At 35.1% G+C, this 22,607-nt stretch overlaps 2 protein-coding genes across 2 annotated transcripts in view; one reads left to right on the top strand and one right to left on the bottom strand.

The window, feature by feature from the left end:
* Nucleotides 1–20,677: 20,677 nt before the first annotated feature.
* Nucleotides 20,678–21,855, top strand: PMCH (pro-melanin concentrating hormone). Its single transcript, XM_032416548.1, has 3 exons — nucleotides 20,678–20,969; nucleotides 21,313–21,511; nucleotides 21,788–21,855. Exons 1-3 carry the CDS (start codon nucleotides 20,721–20,723, stop codon nucleotides 21,835–21,837), a joined length of 498 nt encoding a protein of 165 aa, XP_032272439.1. The 5' UTR covers nucleotides 20,678–20,720; the 3' UTR covers nucleotides 21,838–21,855.
* Nucleotides 21,856–21,864: 9 nt separating this feature from the next.
* Nucleotides 21,865–22,607, bottom strand: part of PARPBP (PARP1 binding protein) — a 65,674-nt gene continuing 64,931 nt past the window's right edge. The window contains exon 11 of the mRNA XM_032416544.1: nucleotides 21,865–22,538. Within this exon, the coding sequence (XP_032272435.1) occupies nucleotides 22,201–22,538 (338 nt within the window). The 3' untranslated portion in view covers nucleotides 21,865–22,200. The remainder of the gene's footprint in view (nucleotides 22,539–22,607) is intronic.

The raw sequence follows: 22,607 nt of genomic DNA, 5'->3' as shown, positions 1-22,607 counted from the left end.
TCCATTTTGAATTTATTTTTGTGTATGGTATAAGAAAGTGGTCCAGTTTCATTCTTCTTCATGTTGCTGTCCAGTTTTACCAACACCATTTGTTGAAGAGACTGTCTTTTTTCCATTGGATATTCTTTCCTGCTTTGTTGAACATTAGTTGTAGTTCCATTTCTGGGTTTTCTATTTTGTTCCACTGATCTATGTGTCTGTTTTTGTGCCAGTACTATACTGTCTTGGTGACTGCAGCTTTGTAATATAGCTTGAAGTCTGGAATTGTGATGCTTCCAGCTTTGCTTTTCTTTTTCAACATTGCTCTGGCTATTTGGGATCTTTTCTGGTTCCATACACATTTTAGGATTGTTTGTTCCAGCTCTGTGAAAAATGTTGGTGTTATTTTAATAGGGATTGCATTAAATGTGTAGATTGCTTTGGGTATAGACATTTTAACAAATTTGTTCTTCCAATTCATCAGCATGAAATGTTTTTCCATTTCTTTGTGTCATCTTCAATTTCTTTCATAAGTGTTCTTTAGTTTTCAGAGTACAGATCTTTTACCTCTTTGGTTAGGTTTATTCCTAGGTATCTTATGGTTTTTGGTGTTGCTATCATATTTTAAAATGAGAAAACTTAACTATATAAAGAAGTAATTCCAGTTTCCATGATGACATCCTTCATCAAGTAGCATTAATTATTCACACTAGTGTAACATTATCCTGTATTAATAAGGAAACCACATGACGAACTTCTACCAAAGAAAGATAGGTCAATGTGACTATTTTCACTAAGATTTACTGGGTGCCAACTAGGGAAAGAGCCAAGATGTCCATCAACAGATGAATGGATAAAGAAGATGTGGTATATATATACAATGGAATATTATGCAGCCATCAAAAAAACCCAAAATCTTGCCATTTGCAACAGTGTGGATGGAACTAGAGGGTATTATGCTAAACGAAGTAAGTCAACCAGAGAAAGACATGTATCATATGATCTCACTGATATGAGGAATTCTTAATCTCAGGAAACAAACTGAGGGTTGCTGGAGTGGTGGGGGGTGGGAGGGATGGGGTGGCTGGATGATAGACACTGGGGAGGGTATGTGCTATGGTGAGCACTGTGAATTGTGTAAGACTGATGAATCACAGACCTGTACCTCTGAAACAAATAATACATTATATGTTAAAAAAAAAAAAAAGAAGAAGAAGATAGCAGGAAGGGAAAAATGAAGGGGGGGAAATCGGAGGGGGAGACGAACCATGAGAGACTATGGACTCTGAGAAACAAACTGAGGGTTCTAGAGGGGAGGGAGGTGGGGGGATGGGTTAGCCTGGTGATGGGTATTAAAGGGGGCACATATTGAATGGAGCACTGGGTGTTATGCGCAAACAATGACTCATGGAACACAGCATCAAAAATAAATAAATAGATAAATAGGGGGGAAAAAAAGATTTACTGGGTGCCTACTATGTGCTTGATTTTTCTTTCCTAAATTAATGAATGATACTTCAGGTCACGGGAAATATTTGACTAGCTATGGTCAAACAAAATTTATCAAAAATACTTCATTACCTTAACTAGTTTTTCCTTTATAAAAATAGAAAGTGTATTTTTCTTACTTTCCATAAAGCTACATTTAAGTCCTATTAGTAAAAGCTGACTCATCAGCAATTTCGCACTCTTAAAACAGCAGTTTTTCCACCTGCCCACAGTTTACCAACAAAAATAGGTGCTAGGCAGTGAGTAAGACTGTAAGCTATCAACATAATATTCACACTCCTAGTTTTCCTTACTTAATAGAATTTCAGTATTATTCTGGGTGCCAACTAGATCTAGCTAAAAATTGCTTCCTGGCTTCCCTTGCAATAAGGAGCAATTTTGTGAGAGGTAGACACATATCTTGTGGGGCTTCAACTGATGTGTGCTAGATTTTGCCTTTCCCCCCTCCACCTCTTTTCAGCCAGGAATACAGATATGATGACTAGAGTTGCTGCAACTACCATAGTGACCTAGGGAATAGAATCTAGTACTAAGTATGGCCAAGAACAAAGAGAGAACCTAGTTTCTGGTAACATTGTGGAGTCACAATGCTCTGATTATTCCCAGACTCCTCTTTGCATGGGGAAACTATATCTCCCAATTTATTTAAGTGCCTCTATTGTAAATCTGTTACTCAGCTAATTATTAATCAATGCAATAATCCCTTTGATTGAGTTTCAACAGTGTGAGTGTCCAACAACAAAAAGCACATACAGATATACCACCTTAGAGAAGTCTGAAGGAAGTTGCAAAACTCAACAACAACAAAAATAATTCTCAGAGGTGCAAATTACACTTCCTTTTTTTTCCCTTAAGATTTTATTTACTCAAGAGAGAGCAAGAGAGAGTGAGAGCGAGAGCACAGAAAGAAAGGGAGACCTGCTGAGCAGGGAGTCTGATGTGGGACTTGATCGCAGGACCCCAAGATCACCGCTTGAGCCGAAGGCAGCCACTTAACCTACTGGGCCACCCAGATGCCCCCAAACCTCTTGCTTAAAGAAGGATTGCTAGGATTTAACAGCATAAGCAAGACTTGCTGATTTGAAGGAAACATGAAATTGAAATAATAAACAATGACAAAGTGCCAGTCTTCATGGCACTTGTAGAACTTTCTATGGAATGTCATTGGCAACATCAACAGCAGTAGCAGTATTGAAAACATTTATTAGGCATCTGTACAGCTGTAAATTGTGCAGACGTAAGTAGTGTTTGGATGAATCTGACAGCATGATCTCTGCTTCCAAAGGAACATTCATACATGTATGTCACAACATATGATGAGCTTCAAAGACACAATGATTGCCATCAACAAGAAAAATATACTTCTTGGCAACTGCTAGGACACATCATTTCTTTCCATCATTGGCAAGATCTTGGCTGGAATTCTTTTGGATCAGCTACTGTTCAGTGATGGCAACTGTGCACTCCCAGAATAACTGTGGCTTTAAACCACAGAGCAACTGACATAATCTTTTCTCTATGTCAGAAATAAGAAAAATACAGAAAGCAGTCTGAATATTACTAAATTTATTGACTGCACAGAAACTTTTGTCTCTGTCTGTAGACCTGAACTATGTGTTACTATGTTAACTTTTTGTGCCTATGCTTTGTGAGGATCTAAGAAGTTGGTGAGACTGTACATATTAGTTAATTAGCCAAAGGTCATTTAAACAGCTACTATACACCCAGCACTATGCAGATTATAGCTATTTGTATGATTGACTATTTAATGACTATCTTTTCCATTAGAATATAAGCTTCATATAAAAGGGCCTGAGGCTATCCCATCATCTACTGAATTCCCAGTGCCTAGCAGTGTCTGTACATATTATTAGATACACAGTAACCATCTGTTGAATGAATAAAGGCACAATTACAAAACACAATACTTACATTTCCCATGGGGAGACAAAACATAAAATAACTGTATCTTATTATCTAGATTAATCTTCATAATTCCCATTGTCTAGGGCAGTGCTGTCCAGTAGAACTTCCTGTAATGATGAAAATGCTCTATAACTGCACTGTCCAATATGATAGCCACCAGCCAGATGCGGCAACTGAGCACTTGACATGTGGCTAGTGCAACCACACTACATTACCCTTTACTCATCTTATGCTACATAGTCTCACTTGGTTTTTATTAAAATTTCAATTAGGATTTTGGAGCTTTAAGTAGAGAATGGGGAATCATAACTTACGTTTTTCCATTAATGTGTCCCTTTCCGCCCCACTACCAGTGTCCCCAAAATAGTCACAACTAAAAGAAATCTAGGAAAGATGGCTAACAGGTTGACTGGGAATTCCACTCCAAAAAGTTGTAAAGAAAGGGTAGAAGAGAGTTTAGCCACTTTTAACTACATGGAGAATTAACAGCATTACAAGTACACAACACTCAAATTTAAGAGCACCAAGTCAAGCATTAATACAAATAAATCCACAGAAATAATATCTCCATATTGTATTAGATAGGCAGACCATATCCCAGCCTCAACAATGCTGGATGGCTAACTGGACTGTCACATTGCAGAATATTCAATGAATTATTCAATATACATTTATTGAGTGCTTGCTGTATGCCAAAAACACTATTTAAAGCTCTGGGGATATAGCAATGAACAAACTGATAAAATCCCTGCCCTCGTGGAGTCTACATTTTGGTGGATGGATGGAGACAGCCAGCCAACAAAGAAATAAGTAAAATGGCATGTCAGGTGGTACTAAGTTCTAAGGAAAAAAAGAAAGTGGGGAAGAGGGGCAGGGCATACAAGGAAAGGGCTGGCTAGGGAAGACCTTACTGAAAAGATGAAATCTGAGACACAACTTGGAGGTAAAGACACAAGCCAGCAGATATCTGCGGAAAGAGTTTCAGGCATGGAAACAGCAAGTTCAAGAGACTGCAAATAGGCCAATGTGCCTGGAGCCTAGAGAGCAAGTTTAGGAGTGCAGAAGAAGAGATAAGAAAGTCAGAGAGGCGACCGGATCAAGGAGAGGTTTGGGCACCACTATGCAACTAAAATGTGCTTCTAAGAACAATGAGAAACTTTTGGAGGTTTTTGAACTGACAAGTGATTTGACTTGCGTTTTCAAAGGTCTACTCCAGATGCTATATTGAAAAGAGAGTGCTGGTGGGGGGCAGGGAGGAAAATGAAACAAAACAGACAAAATCCCCTGCACTCAGCTAGCTTACATTCTAATGACCAGAAGTAGGTAGCAGGTACTTCTCAATTACACAAACAACTTTTCTTTCTTTTTTTTTTTTATTCAGTTATTTATATAACTGAATTTTGGAAGGAGATGAGGTAGCACAGAGAGGTTAAGTAACATGATCATGCGTATACAACACCTTATTTGGAAAAAAGGGTCTCTGCAGGTGTGACTAAATTAAGGATCTTGAGATGAAGAGATATTCCTGTATTATTATGGTGGGACCTAAATGCCATCACATGAATCCTTACAGGTGAGGAACAGAGGGATATTATGGACAGATATACAGAGGAAGACACAAAGTAGAAAACCTTATGAAGACAGAGCAGAGAGGGCTGTAGCCAGCCACAATGCCAACAGCCACCAGAACCTGGAAGAGGCAATGAAATATCTCCCCTAGAGCCTCTGGAAGGAGTGTGGCCCTGCCTACAGTTTGATTTCAGACACCTGGCCTCCAGAACTGTGAGAAATAAATTTCTGTAGTTTCAAGCCACCAAGTTTATGGTAATTTGTTACAGCAGCCCAAGGAACATATCATACTTTATACTGTCTGTTATCTTAACAAATAATTATTCATACATTTATCTTTTATTTAGTGAAAGTCTACTATATGCCAGATTCTGGGGTTTTTCTAAAAGATGTATTTATTTGAGGTAGAGAGAGAGAGAGAAAGTGAGCACAGGCAAGAGTAGGGGGAGGGGCAGAGGGAAAGAATCTTCAAGCAGACTCCCTGCTGAGCACAGAGCCCAAGGTGGGGCTCAGTCACCCTGCCCATGAGATTGTGACCTGAACCGAAACCAAGAGTCTGACGCTCAACCAACTGAGCCACCCAGGTGCCCCCAGATTCTGTTCTTAATACCAGGAATAAAAATGTAAACAAAATAAAGTCCCTACCCTCCTGGACTTGTACACAAATGAGGTAATTTTAGAAAATAATAAGCACAGTGAAGAATATAAACAAATGAGATGGAATAGAGAACGACTGGGAAGAGGACTGCTTTAGGCAGCGGAGTCAAGGACGCATTCTCAGAAATCATGCCATTTGAGCTGAGATGAGGGATAAATGCCCATACAAATAATGGGAGGAAGATGCTCCTGACAGAGGGAAGAGAGTAGGGCAAAGATCTAGAGCCAAAAATACCTTGGCATTTTTGAAGGAACAGAAAGAAGGCCAATATGGCTGGAGAGTGATGAAAAACAGAGGAAGAGAACAGTAAGAACCTTAGCAAGAAAGGCACAGGCCAGGCCATGTAGCACATTTATATCAATTATCTACTGCTACAAAAATGCTGTGTTAACAAACACACACAAAAGGTCATGTTTATAACTTATACTTCTAGAATCAGCTGAGAGTCCGCTGGGCAGCTCTACTGACCTCAACTGGACTTGCTTTAATGTCTGGTGATTTGAATTGGTATCTACTGATTCAGGAAGGCCTCAGCTGTAGCAGCTGGGGCTCTGCTCCATGTGGCACCCTCTCCAGCAGGCTAGCAGGGGAATGTTCTCATGGTGATGGAGAGGTTCAACAGAGAATGCCCAGTGTGCAAGACAGGTGCAAGCCTCTGCTTGTGTAATATCTGATAACTTCTCCTTAGTTAAAGCAAATCACCTGACTGAGGCCAAAGTCAAGGAGTGGGCAGGCCATCTTGCCCATAGTGGGAAGACACAGTTACATGGCAGGGATACAGAAAACAATGAACAACTGAAGCCATCAAGGCAAGCTTCTGCAGATATATAGGGCCTTGATAAACTAATGAATGTAAGGAGCAACTGTTTTCTAAATAGGATAATAATGTACTACAAATGTAGGAGTTGAGAAAAAAGGTATATGACTATAATACTCAGAGAAAGCTACAAAGAGAAGGGTCTTGATAGTTTTAGATGGGTGGAGGGACAAGATGAGGGAATTTTAAGAGCAGAGAATAACATGAACAAAGTTATGATGGGAGAAAAAAGCACTGTATACACAGAATGAAGACTGGCATGTATACCGATATCAAGATGTTTCCATCTGATTCAATCTCTATCACAAACAGAACAAAATGAAGTACAACAAACAAATCTCATATGCATCCTACATAATAGAAACCACTTCATTTCAAAATGTTTTGAGAGTCTAGAGTTCTCAATGTGATAATCAGGAATGTCTGAGGACTGAAGACAGCCATGAGAGTACAAACATAAGATTCCAAACATGTGCAACAATGAAGTCTCAATGTAGTATTTACCATAATGGTGAAGAAACCTGAAATTATGAATCAATGTATACCATATAACAATCCTTTTTGGTAACCCAATGTTGAAAGCTATCATCAATTGTTATTTTGGAAGCATGTTATCAAATGACTCCCAAATTGCTAAGAATCAAAACAATATCCAAGAATTTTCTTTGTAAGGCAACTGAAAAATTTGGCCACAAACATAATCTCAAGCATGTTCATATAACTCTGGAGGTTACTTATATCTTGATTCATGGCATTATGGTTTTAAGGCAATTCTCAAGAATTTTCTAAGCTCCAAAAACTCGTAATATATGATTCACTAGAACAGGTTCTTCATCCGGTTCTTTAATTATTAATTCTGCTTATATGACACTAATAGCAACATATCATCCAGTAATGAGATTCAGGGAGACAGCCAGTCCACTAGTGTTCATAAACAGAGAGAATTCAAATCTTTATACAATTAAATAAAAAAAGGAAACCTCATGCAAAGCAGACCCATAATTCAAATAGATATTGTAGCAATATAAATATTTAAATCAATTAGGAGCTGTGACAGTGGAGAAAATCGTGAGGATACCAATGTTTCTACTCACCTGGTCTCATATTCACTGGACTAATTCCAGTAGAGCATCACCAACTCTCCCCATATCTTCCACCAACCATCCCACAAACCCACTACACTGAGCATGGTGACAAGATACCCTACCCATGCCCAATGTATGAGCAAAACTGAAAAGCTTTATAGCTTCCACAACCCTCAGCTGGGCCCTATATCCATGAAGAATCTCTAAGCTCTCACTATGAGCCTGAGCCTGCATGCTGGGATCCTTGAATCCCTCCTGAGCCCTCAAATTGAAGACAGACTGAAGTTGATTCTTCCCAGAAAGACTGGAGTCAACCCATCAACTAAATTCAAACACTCAGAAGTGTAACCTCCTAATTTCACTGCTGAATTTTCAGTGGCCTAAATGCCCACCAGGAGCTACTCTTTCCTGACTACTACATAAACACCATACACAGACAGAAACACCATACACAGACAGAAACACCACCCCCTTCTAAGAAGTGCTGGGACTAATTCTTTTGCCAGCCAAATCCACCTTGCCATATATCCTGCTGTTCTTGTTCTCCTTCCAAATGTGAGCCCTCCTCCAGTCATCTATCTCCCCACACTGTCATCTCCAAACTAGCTCTGTGCTTCCTCCCCTCTCCCTCTCCAATTTGTACTATACTTTCTGGGTAATAAACATCCTTACAACCTTCTCCATTTCACTGATCTTTTAACCACCACACATACTTAAGTGTTGGGAAAGGGAATGAATGCCCTTTTTATTCCACACTGTCAATAACATGAAAAATCTTCTGTTACTTGAGTCCCATAAATTCAGCAATGCCACTTCTTTCTCTTTGTTATCATCATGATATAATATCTTCCATCTTCAAAGAGAATTATTCCCTTGGTGCGACACCCTCTCCTGTCCACAGCCCAATTTTTCTGCATTCCTCAGCATAAATTGTTGCCATATTTTTTATATTTAACATCTCCACTTATTCTCTTCCTATTCTTTCTTAAATCCTCTCCTAGAGGGTTTCAATCTCTACCAACATCACTGAAACTTCAAGGTCACCAGTGACTACCATATGACCAAATCAAAGATGAATTCTCAGTTCTTATCTTACCCAGTAGCATTTGGCACAGCTGATCACTGTGCTTTTCTGCATTTATTAAGATGATCATGTTCTTACTCTTTTCTTCAATTAATATGGTTAAATCTGATTTTTTTTGAAAGGTAAACCACTCCACATTTCTGAAATAAACCTCACCTGGACATGAATTATGATCCTTTCCATATAACTGGTTTCTACTTGAAAATATTTTATTTAGAATTTTTACATCTATGTTTATGAGAAAGATTGGCCTAATATTTTCACTTCTTGTAATATCCTTGTCAGGTTTGGTGCCAAGTTTATGCTAGACTCATAATAAGAGTTGGGAAATTAGCAGGATTCAGACAAACAGAACTAAACACATATACATACACACACACACACACACACACACACACTCACACACACAATTTATTACAGGGATTCTATCTCATGCAATTGTGGAAGCTAATTAGGTAGTCTCCATAAGATTGTAGCATCTCATGCTGGAGTCCACAGGGCAGGCAGTTGGGAAGGAAAGATGGACGTAACATAGGGAAGAACAGGACAGCCTGGAACTCAAAAGCATGAGCTGAAACCAGTGAAAACAGACTGAAACTGTCCTGTAGGAGGGCTACTTCTTTATCACACAACTACACACACACACACACACACACACACACACACACACACACAAATGTCCCAGGAGTCAGAAAAACCGAAAGCGGATCCAGGGGAGGGTAGAGCAGCTGCAGGCCTGTTGCCCAAGCCAACCAGATAAGCCAGCAGGTAAGCAACATCATGTGTAAGCCACAAAATGAATGCTGACACTTCTGTCCTCTACGTCTCATACAAAAATGTCTCTTGCGGCCAACTCCAATTAGAAAGATACAAATAAAGGGAAGGAAATTTTGGAAAATGTAATTCAGCCTAGGCAAGGTGATACATTACAAAGCTACCACAGAAACTATTTCCTCTTTTTCTATTTTCTGATAGAGTTTTTATAAGATTGGTATTACTGTTTGGAAGAATACACCAGAGAGGCCATTTGAGCCTGGAGTTTTCTTTGCAACAAAGGGCTTTAACTTATGGATTCAATTTATTTAATAAATATAGAAATATAGAAATGTTTAGATTTCCTATTTCTTGTGCCAGTCTTATGTCTTTTTTTCCTACTGCATTTGTCTATCTCAGGAGACTATGTCCCTCAGGCTGTCTGTATTGTAAATAAAGTTTTATTGGGACACAGCCATGCCCAGTTATTAAATATTATGTACAGCTGCTTTCATGCTGCAATGGCAGAGCTGAATGTATGTGACTCTACAGTCCACAAAGCCTAAACTATTTACTATCTGGCCCTTTACAGAAGTTTGCCAATCCCTGATCCGTCTCATCTAAATTTATTGCCAAATGTTGTTCATAATATTCACCTATTATCTTTGTTAATGTCTATACAATCTGTAGTAATGTTCTCTTTTTATGTTCCTGGTATTAGTAACTTGTGTTTTCTGGCTTTCTTAATCGGTCTTGCTACAAGTCACTAAGTTATTACTCTCTTAACATAAAATTTTTCTATTCTATGATTGCGTTCTATTTTATTAATTCCTGCTCTTATATTTAGTAACCTTTCCCTTCTATTTTATTTGGGTTTGCTTTGCTGTTTTTTTTTACTAGTTCTTTAAGATATAAGCTTAGATCATTAATTTTTCAATCTTTTTTATTTTCTAAAATATGCATTTTAGAGCTATATATTTTCCTATAAGCACTGCGTTACTAAACCCTATATTATACCATATTTTCATTATCTTCATTTCTAAATATCTCTGAATTTCTGTTGTGATTGCTTTCTTCAACCATACATTATTTAAAAGTGTGTTGTTTAATATCTAAACATATATAGTCTTACCTGTTTTTTCTGTTAATGATTTCTGTCTTAATTCCAGAGTAATAAAAGAATATACACTAGGATTTCATACATGAAATTTGTTGAGACACAGAATATCCAAAGCAGTTTTGAAAATGAACCAAGTTGAGGCACTTATACTCTTGACTTCAATATTACTATAAAACTACAATAATCAAGATAATATGGAACTGCAATAAGAATCAACAATTAGATCAAGGAAAAATTAGAGGGTTCCAAAATAGGTCTGTACTTTTGGTCACTTAGTTTTTTTAAAAAGGCACCAAAGCACCACAATGAGGAAAGGAAAATCTTTTCAACAAATGGTACCTAAACAAATTGTATATCCATATAAAAAAGAGGAACTTATTAAACTCCACCTCATACTCACACCATACACAAAAACTAATTTGAGATGGATCATAATAGACCTAAATGTAAAAACTAAAACCATAAATCTTTTAGAGAAAGTATAGGGGAATATCTTTGAGTCTCGAAGGTAAGCCAAAGTTTCTTAGGACACAGAAAATAATAATGATAAAAGGAAGAATTGATAAATTAGGCTTTACCAAAATTAAAAACTTCTGTTCATCTAAGCACCCAAGTAAGAAAATGAATAGTCAGGAGATAGAAAAAATACACACACACACACACACACACATACACACACACACACAGCAAAAGATTGGAATTCAGGATATTTAAAAACTTCTTACAACTCAACAACAACAACAAAAAACTTCTTACAACTCAACAACAACAACAAAAAAAACAATTATTTTTTTTAATTATACTCTGGAATTAAAACAGTCTGATTTAAACAGACACTTCACAAAAGAAGATATGTGAATAGCTAATAAGCACATGAAACGTGCTCAATATCATTAACATGGAAATGCAAATTACAACTACAATGAGATATCACTCTTCATCTACCAAAATGACTAGAATTAAGACTGACAACATCAAATGTTGGTGAGGATGTGGAGCAACCAAAGCTCTAATAAATTCTTGATTGAAGCATAAAATGGTAGAATCATTTAAAAAAATAATATGATAATTTCTGGGGCAGCTGGATGGCTCAGTCAATTAAGCATTTGCCTTCAGCTCAGGTTATAATTCCAGGGTCCTCCCTGCCCAGAGGGGAGTCTGCTTATCCCTCTCCCTCTGCCCCTCCACCCCCACTCGTCCACTCTCTCTCTCTCAAATAAAATCTTAAAAAAAACTGATAATTTCTTATAAAATCAAACATACATCTGCCCTATGACCCAGCAATTCCATTCCTAGGTATTAACGTAAGAGAAATAAAAAAAGGTCCACAAAAAAACTAGTACAAAAATGTTCATAGAAGGCTTATTTATAACAGGAAACAAAAAAAAACAGATACAACACAGAAGTCCATCAAAAGGAGAATGGATAAACCAACTGTGATTTATTCAAACAATGGTAATAAAATGGAAGGAACTACTGTTTCACACATCACAAATGAATGTCAAACATGCTGTGAGTAAAAGAAGCTTTACGCAAAAGACTGCGTACTGCAAGACTCCAGAACAGGCAAAACTAATTCAGTGTGCAAAGAATCAGAACAAAGATCGCCTCAGAGCAAAAGACTGGGGTGAGGAGTGAAGGCAGTTAACTATGAAGAGGCAAGAGATAACTTTCCGGGTGATGGTAGTGTCTTACCTTGAAAGGAGTTTGGGTTAGGTAGATGTATAGATTTGTCAAAACTCATTTAAACGCACATTTATGAACTGTACATTTTTTTGTACATTTTACCTTAAAAGAAAAATTTGTAAGCAAACACTAAATTCTAGTTAATGATATGCATGTTGAAGTATTTAGTGGAAAGTATGTTGATACATGTACTTTGAGATGGTTAGAAGAATAAGATGATTAAGGGAGAGCCAGAAAGAGATAATAAAACAGATGTAGTAAAACATTAATGGTAGAATCTAGGTAGAGGTATATGGGCTATTCACTGTACAAATTTGAGATGGAATTTAAGCTTTCTTATATCTTTTGGTACTATAAGTGAGCAATCTTGGCTTTTAGATTCATAAAACTGGCCATTAAGAAATTCAGGATTCTCGGAGCACCTGGGTGGCTCAGTCGTTAAGCGTCTGCCTTCAGCTCAGGTCATGATCCCAGGGTCCTGGGATCGAGCCCCTCATCGGGCTCCCTGCTCGGCGGGAAGCCTGCTTCTCCCTCTCCCACTCCCCCTGCTTGTGTTCCCTCTCTCGCTGCGTCTCTCTCTGTCAAATAAATAAACAAAATCTTTAAAAAAAAAAAAGTAAAAAAAATTTTTAAAATTTAAAAAAGAAATCAGGATTCTCAGTAAAACAATGACCAATCCCTTTGATTTGCATTGCAGTTACTGACATCACAGGGCAAAGATCTGTTAATTGGAGGAAGGAAAACTTCGATAAAGCAGTTTTCAAATATATGGGGTTAGTAGTTCTTCAGAAAATGAAGATCACATCTGATATAAACCTTTTGCCTTTCCAAGGTTTTCTGAACCACCCAAGCCCATCTGGCAATAGTTTTTCTTCTTCAAAGTTCCTTTCTACCACTTGGGGACACTTAATTTTCAGTATCAACGGAAAAGAAATCTACTATGCTCCATTGCACATCAGAGTAACCAATGTTTTGTTTTTTTTAAGTTATCATTTAAGAAAACTGGAAACTATCTCCATAATTAAATGGTTATGGGAAAACCTCATACTGTTCAGAGGCTATGACAATTTAAGCAAAATAAAGGAAAACATTAACTAACTTTTCTAAAACTGTTAAAATGGTTTGAATTTGGTCCCAATTTTGGATGAAGATCAGCCAAACCAATTCATCTAGTGGAAATTTAAAACAAAATACATAATTATAAATATTTATTACATTTCCAAAATAGCAGCTAAAAAAAAAGTTACCATTAATAAGGACTTTAGTAGATTAAATAGCACCCCCAAAGCAGGTTCAAACCCTGGGAAACAAACCAAGGCACAGCTAACAACATTAAGAAGCCCTAAGAGCAAAGTCAGAGGGTTTCAGAGTCTTTTTTTATAAATACCCTCTCAGAAAACATATGCCTAATAAGATTTAAATAGTCCCCAAAAGAATAAGCAGCTAATTTCCATCTCTAACAAAATACACTTAGAGAAATCAGAATATTAAACAGTATAGTCCAAGAACTTGAAATATACCCCTATAACACAAGAGTTAAAAAGGAAATACTTTAATATGCAATATATATACATATACATTTTGTGCAAACAGATTCCCTTGCAGAGAGAATTTTACACTGAAGTATGAATCATTACATCCAATTCCAGCAATATGGCAGACTGCTTGTGTAAAAACGACCTCTCAGTAAAAAACATCTTAAAATGCTCGACAAAAACATCTTTTATAAAGTATGGCTGCACTGGTGGTAAAATAAGGGACACCATAGGAAGCTAGAAAAGAAAAAATGCAATATTCCACATGAGTTAAAAAGGGTTAGAGACAGCATTTACTCTGGAGATTCTGTGAATTCCTGGTGGCCTAGCACCTGGTTTTAATGACCCACATATGCTGGGACAGAAGACAAACCTTAGGACCCAAGTAAAATGAGAGCTCAGATCAGAAAATCCCACATAAAGCTGGGAACCCCCATAAGGAAGTAAACTACAAAAAATCCAGCTAGTAGAAGGAAACAAGCCTATGCTGGCAAAGGCTCTGAGAAGAAGGGGGAAAGGGGAGGTGGGAGGAAAAAATATATACTGTCTTAAGAATTCCTAATGACAAAGGCATACTAACATAGTTTGGTATTTGTACTGACTCTGTGGCCTGAAAAGCCTCAAGCAGAAATTTTAAAGTGGCCCTGGATTTCCATGCTCAGGGGCGTGGCAGAAGCAAACACAGGAATTTCAAGAACTCCTCTAGATACAGTTCAATGAATATATGCAAAAAAATGAAAATTCACTAAACACATGAAGAAGACACCATGAGCTAGGGATCAGCAGAAATAAGAAACTACAGAATCAAACAGGGAAAGACAGCAGATACTAGAATAATTACAAATATAAATGTTTAAAAATAAAATAAATGTTTAATAGATTTAAAGCAATAAAAAGAGACTTTTTTTTTAACCCAACATGATGCCTGGGAGAAAAACTACACTAATCTGTCCATATAAGATATATAGCGTTTTTCCAAAAACCTGGGCCTTTTAAAAGAATTTCATTATATTGCTACTGACTTATGTGTCCCTTCTACTCCAGAGATTTTTAAGTTTCTTATTGATCTCCTTAGGCATGGCTCCTCAGGGAAATTTTTAATTTAGTTATTTCTCTAGCCTCTGTGAAATAATGATATTTATCACTCTTAAGAACTAGAATTTATAACTTAAAGAATTTAAGATGTGTGCTTTTATAGCTAGAATAATCATTTTCTTATTAATGTCTTGTAAATTTTAATGTGCAGGAAGGGCTTTTATTCCCTCTCAAAATAAATGGGACAAACCTGAGGGGAAAAAATAAAAATAAATAAATATGCTAAAAAATAGAAAACTACAACTGACCAGGTAGATCTGAAAAGGAACCAAATACAATTTTTAAAAATAAAAAATATAAGAAATTAAATTAAAAGCTCAATACCTGTGGCACCTGAGTGGCTCAGTTAAGCGTCTGCCTTCGGCTCAGGTCATGACCCCCCGGTACCTGGGATCGAGCCCCGTGTCAGGCTCCCTGTTTAGTGGGGAGTCTGCTTCTCCCTCTGCTCTTCCCCTCTGTTCCTGATCTCTCCCTCTCTCTCTTTCAAATAAATAAATAAAAATCTTAAAAAAAAAAAAAAAAGCTCAATACACAGGTTAAATAGATTAGATACAAGTGAAAGTGCACTGGTAAGCTGGAATATAACTCTGAATAAGTATTTAAAATGCACAGAGAGAGAAAGAAAAAGTAGGAAAGAGAGGTTATAAGATATGGAGGACAGAGTAAGCAGGCAGGCCCAATGTATATCTATTGGGAATTCCAGAAAGACAAATAGAACAGAAGAGAGGCAATAGTCAAAAGAAATGACTAATAATTTTCCAGAATTCATAAGAAACACTCAACCCTCAGATTCAAGAATCTAAGCCAGGAAAAATTAAAAGAAATACAAACCCAGACACATCATGTGCAACTGCGGAACATCAAAGCCAAAGAGAAGATTTTAAAAGCAGCCAGAGAGAATACAGAGATTACCTATAAAGACATCATGATTAAAACCAACAACTGATATCTCACCAGTAACAATGAAAACCAGAAGAAACTGAAATAGTAATGTACTAAGGGAAAATAGCTGTCAACTATATAACTGTATAGTCATTGACACTATTTTTCAAGAAAAATAGCAAAATACATTTAATTAAAACAAAACAAAACAGTTCATAACTAACAGACCCTCACTAACTTAGCCTCTAACTCAGTATATTTCAGAAACTTGTATTTCAGAAAGAAGAAAATTGTCAAAGGAAGATCTCAGATGTAAAAAGGAATGGTGAGAAAAAAAATAGTAAACTTGTAGGTAAATCTAAACAAATTGGTAACTGTGTAAAACAGCATAACATTCTCTAATTTATTTCATTAAAAAAATCAAGATAGAACTTAAATCTTAGAAAATAATAGCATATAAATTAGGAATAGTGGTAACTGGAGTTAGAGATTCTAGGGTGTTTACATTATTTGGGAGGAGGGCAAAAATACTGATTAACTTGAACATAAATAACTGAAGGTGATATTAAAATGCTTAGGGTGGGGTGCCTGGGTGCCTCAGTTGGCTAAGCTTCAGACTTCAGCTCAGGTCATGATCTCAAGGTCCTGGAATTGAGCCCTGTGTTGGGCTCTGCACTCAGCAGGGAGTGTGCCTCTCCCTCTCCCTCTCCCCTTGTCCCTTCCCCTGCTTGTGTTTTCTCTCTCACTCAAATAAATAAAATCTTTAAAAAAATAAAAGTAAAAAAACAAATAATTAAATAAAAATAAATAAAATGTCTAGGGTACCCTCGAAAAGAACAAAAAATAGATTAAACTTAGCCAGAAGGCAAGAAAGGGAGGGTGGAGTGGGGAAAACATATTAAAACAAATAAAAATCACAAAATAAGATAGTAGTACTGAATCTCAGTAATTCAGTAAACAAAATAAATGTAAATGGACTGAAGTCTCCAAGAAAATGCAAAGACTGTCAGACTAAAAATTCCAAATTCAGCTACATGGTATTTATAATAGACACAACTAAAACATAAAGATACAGGAAAAATAATAGTAATAGACACATTATTAAAGCTGGAGAGGGTCATGATACATGATTTGGTTTATGAGGAAGATGAAACAATTTCTAATTTGAGTGTTCTAATAACATCAGCTCAAAATAAGTCAAAAATTGCAAACTACAAAAAGAATTAGATAAGTTCATGGTAGTGAAAGATTTGTGTATATCACTTTCAATAATTGATAGTCCATGTAGACAAAAAATATATAAAGCATACAAAATTTAAACAACATATTACCATGTTTTATCTTATGGACACATATAGAATCCTGCTCTCGACAATAATGTATACATATGCTTTTCAAGAATAAACAGAACTTTAATGTAAAGTGAAGATATTATAGGCTATATGGTAAGTTTCTATATGTTGAACTATATGAAATTGGTATTTGTATGTCAAAAACAGCTGAAAATCATAATTATATATTGTTCAATCTACGATTTCAAATACTCTATAATTTATAGACCAAAACTTCTGACAACAATTTTGTTGGAACTTGGTGCCCTCTCCCCCAAAATTAAATTCCCATATATTTGGAATGTTAAAAATATCCAAGTAATTGAGGAGCTAAAGAAGAAATAATAATAAAAACAATAAAAACTTAGAATTAAACAGTGAATATTCTATTCATCAAAATTGTGGTTATTAGCAAAAATGATACATAAAGGGAAACATATAGCCTTAAGTGCTTATTTTTAAGTATAAATAATAATGATTTATTCTTCCAATTTAAGAAGTTATAGAAGTTAAAAAATAAACCCTCCCAAAATAATAAAAAGCAGAAATTAATGAAATAGAAAAATAGAGAAGAGCAACAAAACCAAAAGTTTGTTTTTGAAAAGGCTAACCGAATTGATAAACCTCTAACAAGCCTGATCAAAAAAGAGGGGTGAAAGAGAGACAGGCAAGACCACAAGAGTAAAAATAAACATAATTAAAATGAAATACAATTACAGATGGAGCAAGGTTTAAAAAATTTAGAAGAAAATATTATTAATAACTTTATGCTAGCAAATTTGAAAGCTTAAGTGAAATGAACAAATTCTATAATTTAAATTCCTGAAACAAACTAAAAAAAAAAAGAAAGAGAGAGAGAGAGAAGCTGAATATTTCTACAGTTACTGAAGAAAGTGAATTAATCATTAAAAGAAATCCAACCAAGAAAACACCACACTCAAATAGTTTTACAAGAGAGAAAAGAAAAGGAATAAACTTACTGCCCAGTTCATTTTATGAAGCTAGTACAGCCTTAATGCCAAACGAGACAAAGGCAACATAAGGAAGGTAAAGTACATATCAATCTCTGTCATGATAATAAATACAAAATGTACTAAATCAAATATTATCACATTGAACCCAATTATATTTTTAAAAGGTTTGTTTCATGAACACATGGTTGATTTAACATGAGAAAAATCTGTTCATTTACTAAAGACTGAAGGAGAAAAATGATATGATCACCTCAATAGATGCAGAAAAAGTATTCAATAACATTCAATAACAATTAATGATAAAAACTATTAGTCAGAAATAGAAGAGAACATCCTGCAAGTTATAAAGAATATCTATAAAAAACCAAGAGCAAACATCATGCTCAATGGTAAAACATTAAAAGCACTCTATACAATCAGTAATACTGCAAAGATATCTGTTATTTCCATTTCCAACACTTATTGGAGGTTTGGTCAATATCAGTGTGTACGCTCACACAGACAGACACACACACACACACACACACACACACGAATATAGAAGGACTTGGAAGGAGGAAATAAAATGCCATTATTTTATTATTTATATCAATTGTCTTTATGGAAAACCCAAAAGAATTAATACACTTACAAACTATTTGGAATTAAAAAGAATTTAGAAAGTATTTTGTATATAAGAGCACTACACAAAAGCCAACTACATGTACAGCCAGCAATAATGTTAGAAAAGGTAAATTTTTTAAAGATACCATTTACAGTAACTAAAATAGCTTAATTATAATTATAAAGAATTATAACTCTCAACAAAAAATATGTAAGAACTTTATGAAGAAAATAGTAAATGTTATTAAAAGATTAAAAATCTAAATAAATATGGAAAAGTACCATGTTTACGCATAAGAAAATGAATTATCTTAAAAGTGTCAATTGCCCTCCAAAATTAACCTATAGAATCGATACTATTGCCTTCAAAATCCCACCAAAGCTGTTCACAGAACTTGAAAAGCTGATATTAAGATTTATATGGAAAAAAATGGACAAGAATAGTCAAGGAACTGCTGTAGAAGAAAAACTGATGGGTGAACAGGGGGCTGGAAAACCTGACCTACCAGGTATCAAAAATTATTTTAAAATTATAACAATTAAGACTGAAGATTTGGCAGTGAAATAAGAGTTCAAAAAGAGACCCACATGTACACAGAAAGCTGATATACTGCAGAGAAGTCAGTGCAGATTAGTGGAGTCAGGATGAATTACTCATGAAATGTGTGAGGACATTTGGAAAAAGTAAAATTGTATCTCTATTCTACATCATACACAAAATTTCAGATGAATTAAGAATTTAAATGTAAACATCAAATGGTTGGGAAAAAATTTCTAAATGATAACATGTTGAAAATACTAATCATGAAGAGAAAAAAAAAAGAAATTTAAACAATAAAATTTAGCAGTTTGGTTCACCAAAAGACACCATAAGAGGGTTGAGAAGACAAGTCACAAAGTGGGAAAAAATATTTAAAACACATATAACTAACAAAGAATAATATCCAAGATATATAAAGAACTCCCATAAATCAATATGAAAAAAGACAAACAAAAAGAAAATGGACAAAGATTTTTTTTAAAGGGCATTTTATATAAGAGGAATGATAAATGGCTCATAAACATATGAAAAGACACTCAACTTCTTTGGGAATCAGAGAAATACAAAAGGACAATAAGATACCCAAGAATTGGTTAGGACATGGAGCAATGGGAACTGTCAAACCTCGCTGCTGGGAGCTTAAATTGGCTACTACTATTCTGTAAACATTTTAGCATATGTAAAGCTGAACATATATATTCCATGACTCAGAAATTCCATACCTGGGAATATACTCTAGAAAAATTTTTGCACATATGTACTAGCAGACAATTACAAGAATGTATTATCTTACTTGGGGGGGTCAAAATGAGAAATTATTGTGAAATGTTTAATTAAGAATCATACAACATATTCATCCAAAATTGATATTTATGGAACACATGAATATTCTCTTCATGGACTTCTTATTCATTAATTGTTAAATCATTAATAAATGTCAATAATATCCTTTTGTAAATGCAGAGATAAAACACACGTGACAGGTCAATTTTTAATATATCATGAATGACTTTTTGTTCACACTGACAGGCATATATACTTTAATCACCAAAGACTAAACTGAGCATTTATGAAAGAAAATCCTTTTTGAAGATTATTTCAATTTAATCAGGATTAAAAGTAAATAACACTTTTATCCTTATCAACTTTAAATAATATAACTTTAGTTTTAATATCATACTTAATCAGAAAATATACAAAAGAAAACAATAAGAATATGGAGAGCCTGGCGTCCTATGGTCTTCCTTAATAACAATCCATTTTCAAGAGACTATAATCTACTCGACAGAAAGCATTCTACGAAGGATCTTAATCAGATTCTGAGAAAATTCGCACTCAAAATAAACAATATGCCACTAAAACCAACACAATGTAGGTATTAGCAGCTGTACAAGAGGTTAGCCTCTATCTGATGAGCCATTTCTAAAAGGATGAAAGTCTACGTCTTTGAAGTGCTTTCTATTCAAGTTGGAAAATATATAAAGGTAGGAATCACCTACAAAGTAGGTTGACTGAGAAATTTTTCTCCATTTTACAGATCCTTACTTGACTCTATGCAAACATCAAACTAAGAATGGCAAAAATGAGTCTCTCTTCCTACCTATTAATACTAACTTTTTCTCTGTTTTCTCAAGGCATTTTACTTTCAGCATCCAAATCCATAAGAAATTTAGAAGATGACATGGTATTTAATACATTCCGGCTGGGGAAAGCCTTTCAGAAGGAAGATACTCCACAAAAATCAGTTGTTGCTCCTTCTCTGGAACAATATAAAAATGATGAGATCAGTTTCACGAGTGATGAGGAAAACAAAAATTCAAAGGTGAGTGGCAATGTGACTTATCCTTTCTTCAATGGAAACTTGAATGATTTTTATGATACTTTTGAAAGTAAAATTGATACTTTTATAAACAGAAGTATATATAAACAGTCACACTATTCTTTAGGACAACTGATGAAATTTCATACATACCACGTTGTTCTTCCACTCTGGACAACACTTCTTATCCAAAAGATTTTTTTCCCAAAAATTTGTATCTAATGTATTTTTAGAGTCAAAACAGTGCAGAGCATCTTTAAATTGATCAATGAGAATATTATACAAATATATTATAGTTCTATTACCAGTAAGACAGCTAAAACACAAATCAACCTTTTCTTTACAGAACACAGGCTCCAAACATAATTTCTTAAATCATGGTCTGCCACTGAATCTGGCTATAAAACCTTATCTTGCACTAAAAGGATCTGTAGCTTTTCCAGCTGAGAATGGAGTTCAGAATACTGAATCAACACAAGAAAAGAGAGAAACTGGGGATGAAGAAAACTCAGCTAAATTTCCTATAGGAAGGAGAGATTTTGACAGTGAGTAGTTTTTTTAAAATTCAATTCTTATATCTTAATACCATAAAAATAGAACTCTGAGTTTAACTGGATTTGGATCCAATCTTAAGAAAATCAAATAAGACCATGGTTCAATTAAGTGACCCCTGCCAAAGATGTGGGATTAAAAGGCATTTAAGAGTTACTGTAATTTTGATTTATTCAGAATTAGCTATATTAGATCCATTCTCTTATTTCTAATAAATTTTGTGTGATAATAATAGTGCTTTAAACAATTTAAACTTTTTTTTCCTCCAGTGCTCAGGTGCATGCTGGGAAGAGTCTATCGACCTTGTTGGCAAGTCTGAAACCTGTTGGACCACATCATCTTTTCTGAAGAAAACAAGATCATGTAATTGTCTGTCGGGGAAAAAGCCCTTAACACTACTATGACTTGTATTATTTTAAATGTCTGTTTTAAAAGAAAGCAGCTATTAACATATATCTGTAGCCTAAATGATATGCTTGATCTGTGCATTAAACTTTGTGAATATTCTGCATAATTACGACTTACTAGTATTTTGTAAATGCTTAACATACTAACCTTATATACACTTCAGACCAATATAATAAAGAATCATAACTTACACCTTGCTCTCTTAAAAATTAAGTAGATGGCTTTGGTGAATAGTTTAATATATACAGAAATCTAAAGCACATAAAAAACAAATTCATAGTCTAAAAAATTGAGTTAACTTTGTCTGGCCAGTAATCAATTTGTCCTTGGCTGTACACTTGTTTTTTGCTACTCTGGCTACTTTGCCACACAATTTATTCTGGAAATTGTTTGATGTCTCAGGTATCTTAACATTTTTATGTTGAGGTGGTTCATTTCCATTATCACAGAGATCATTTTTATCATCTAAATCCACCTGTTTCCTTTTTGAGCTTTTATTTCCTGTCTGACTACTTGATTTTCTTGTTACTTTTTCACTTTTACTTCTGTCCAGATGAACATTTCCAGAACTTGTTCCAATTGTTGGCCTTCCAACAGATGAATTTATACCTTCTGTTATGCAAGATGAAAAGAGGAAAGAAATTACATAATATTTAGAATTACATGTGAAAATTTTACAGT

Source organism: Phoca vitulina, unplaced genomic scaffold (genome assembly GCF_004348235.1).
Source record: "Phoca vitulina isolate PV1807 unplaced genomic scaffold, GSC_HSeal_1.0 scaffold19, whole genome shotgun sequence".
Lineage (NCBI taxonomy): Eukaryota > Metazoa > Chordata > Mammalia > Carnivora > Phocidae > Phoca > Phoca vitulina.
This window is presented reverse-complemented; position numbering and strand designations above follow the sequence as displayed.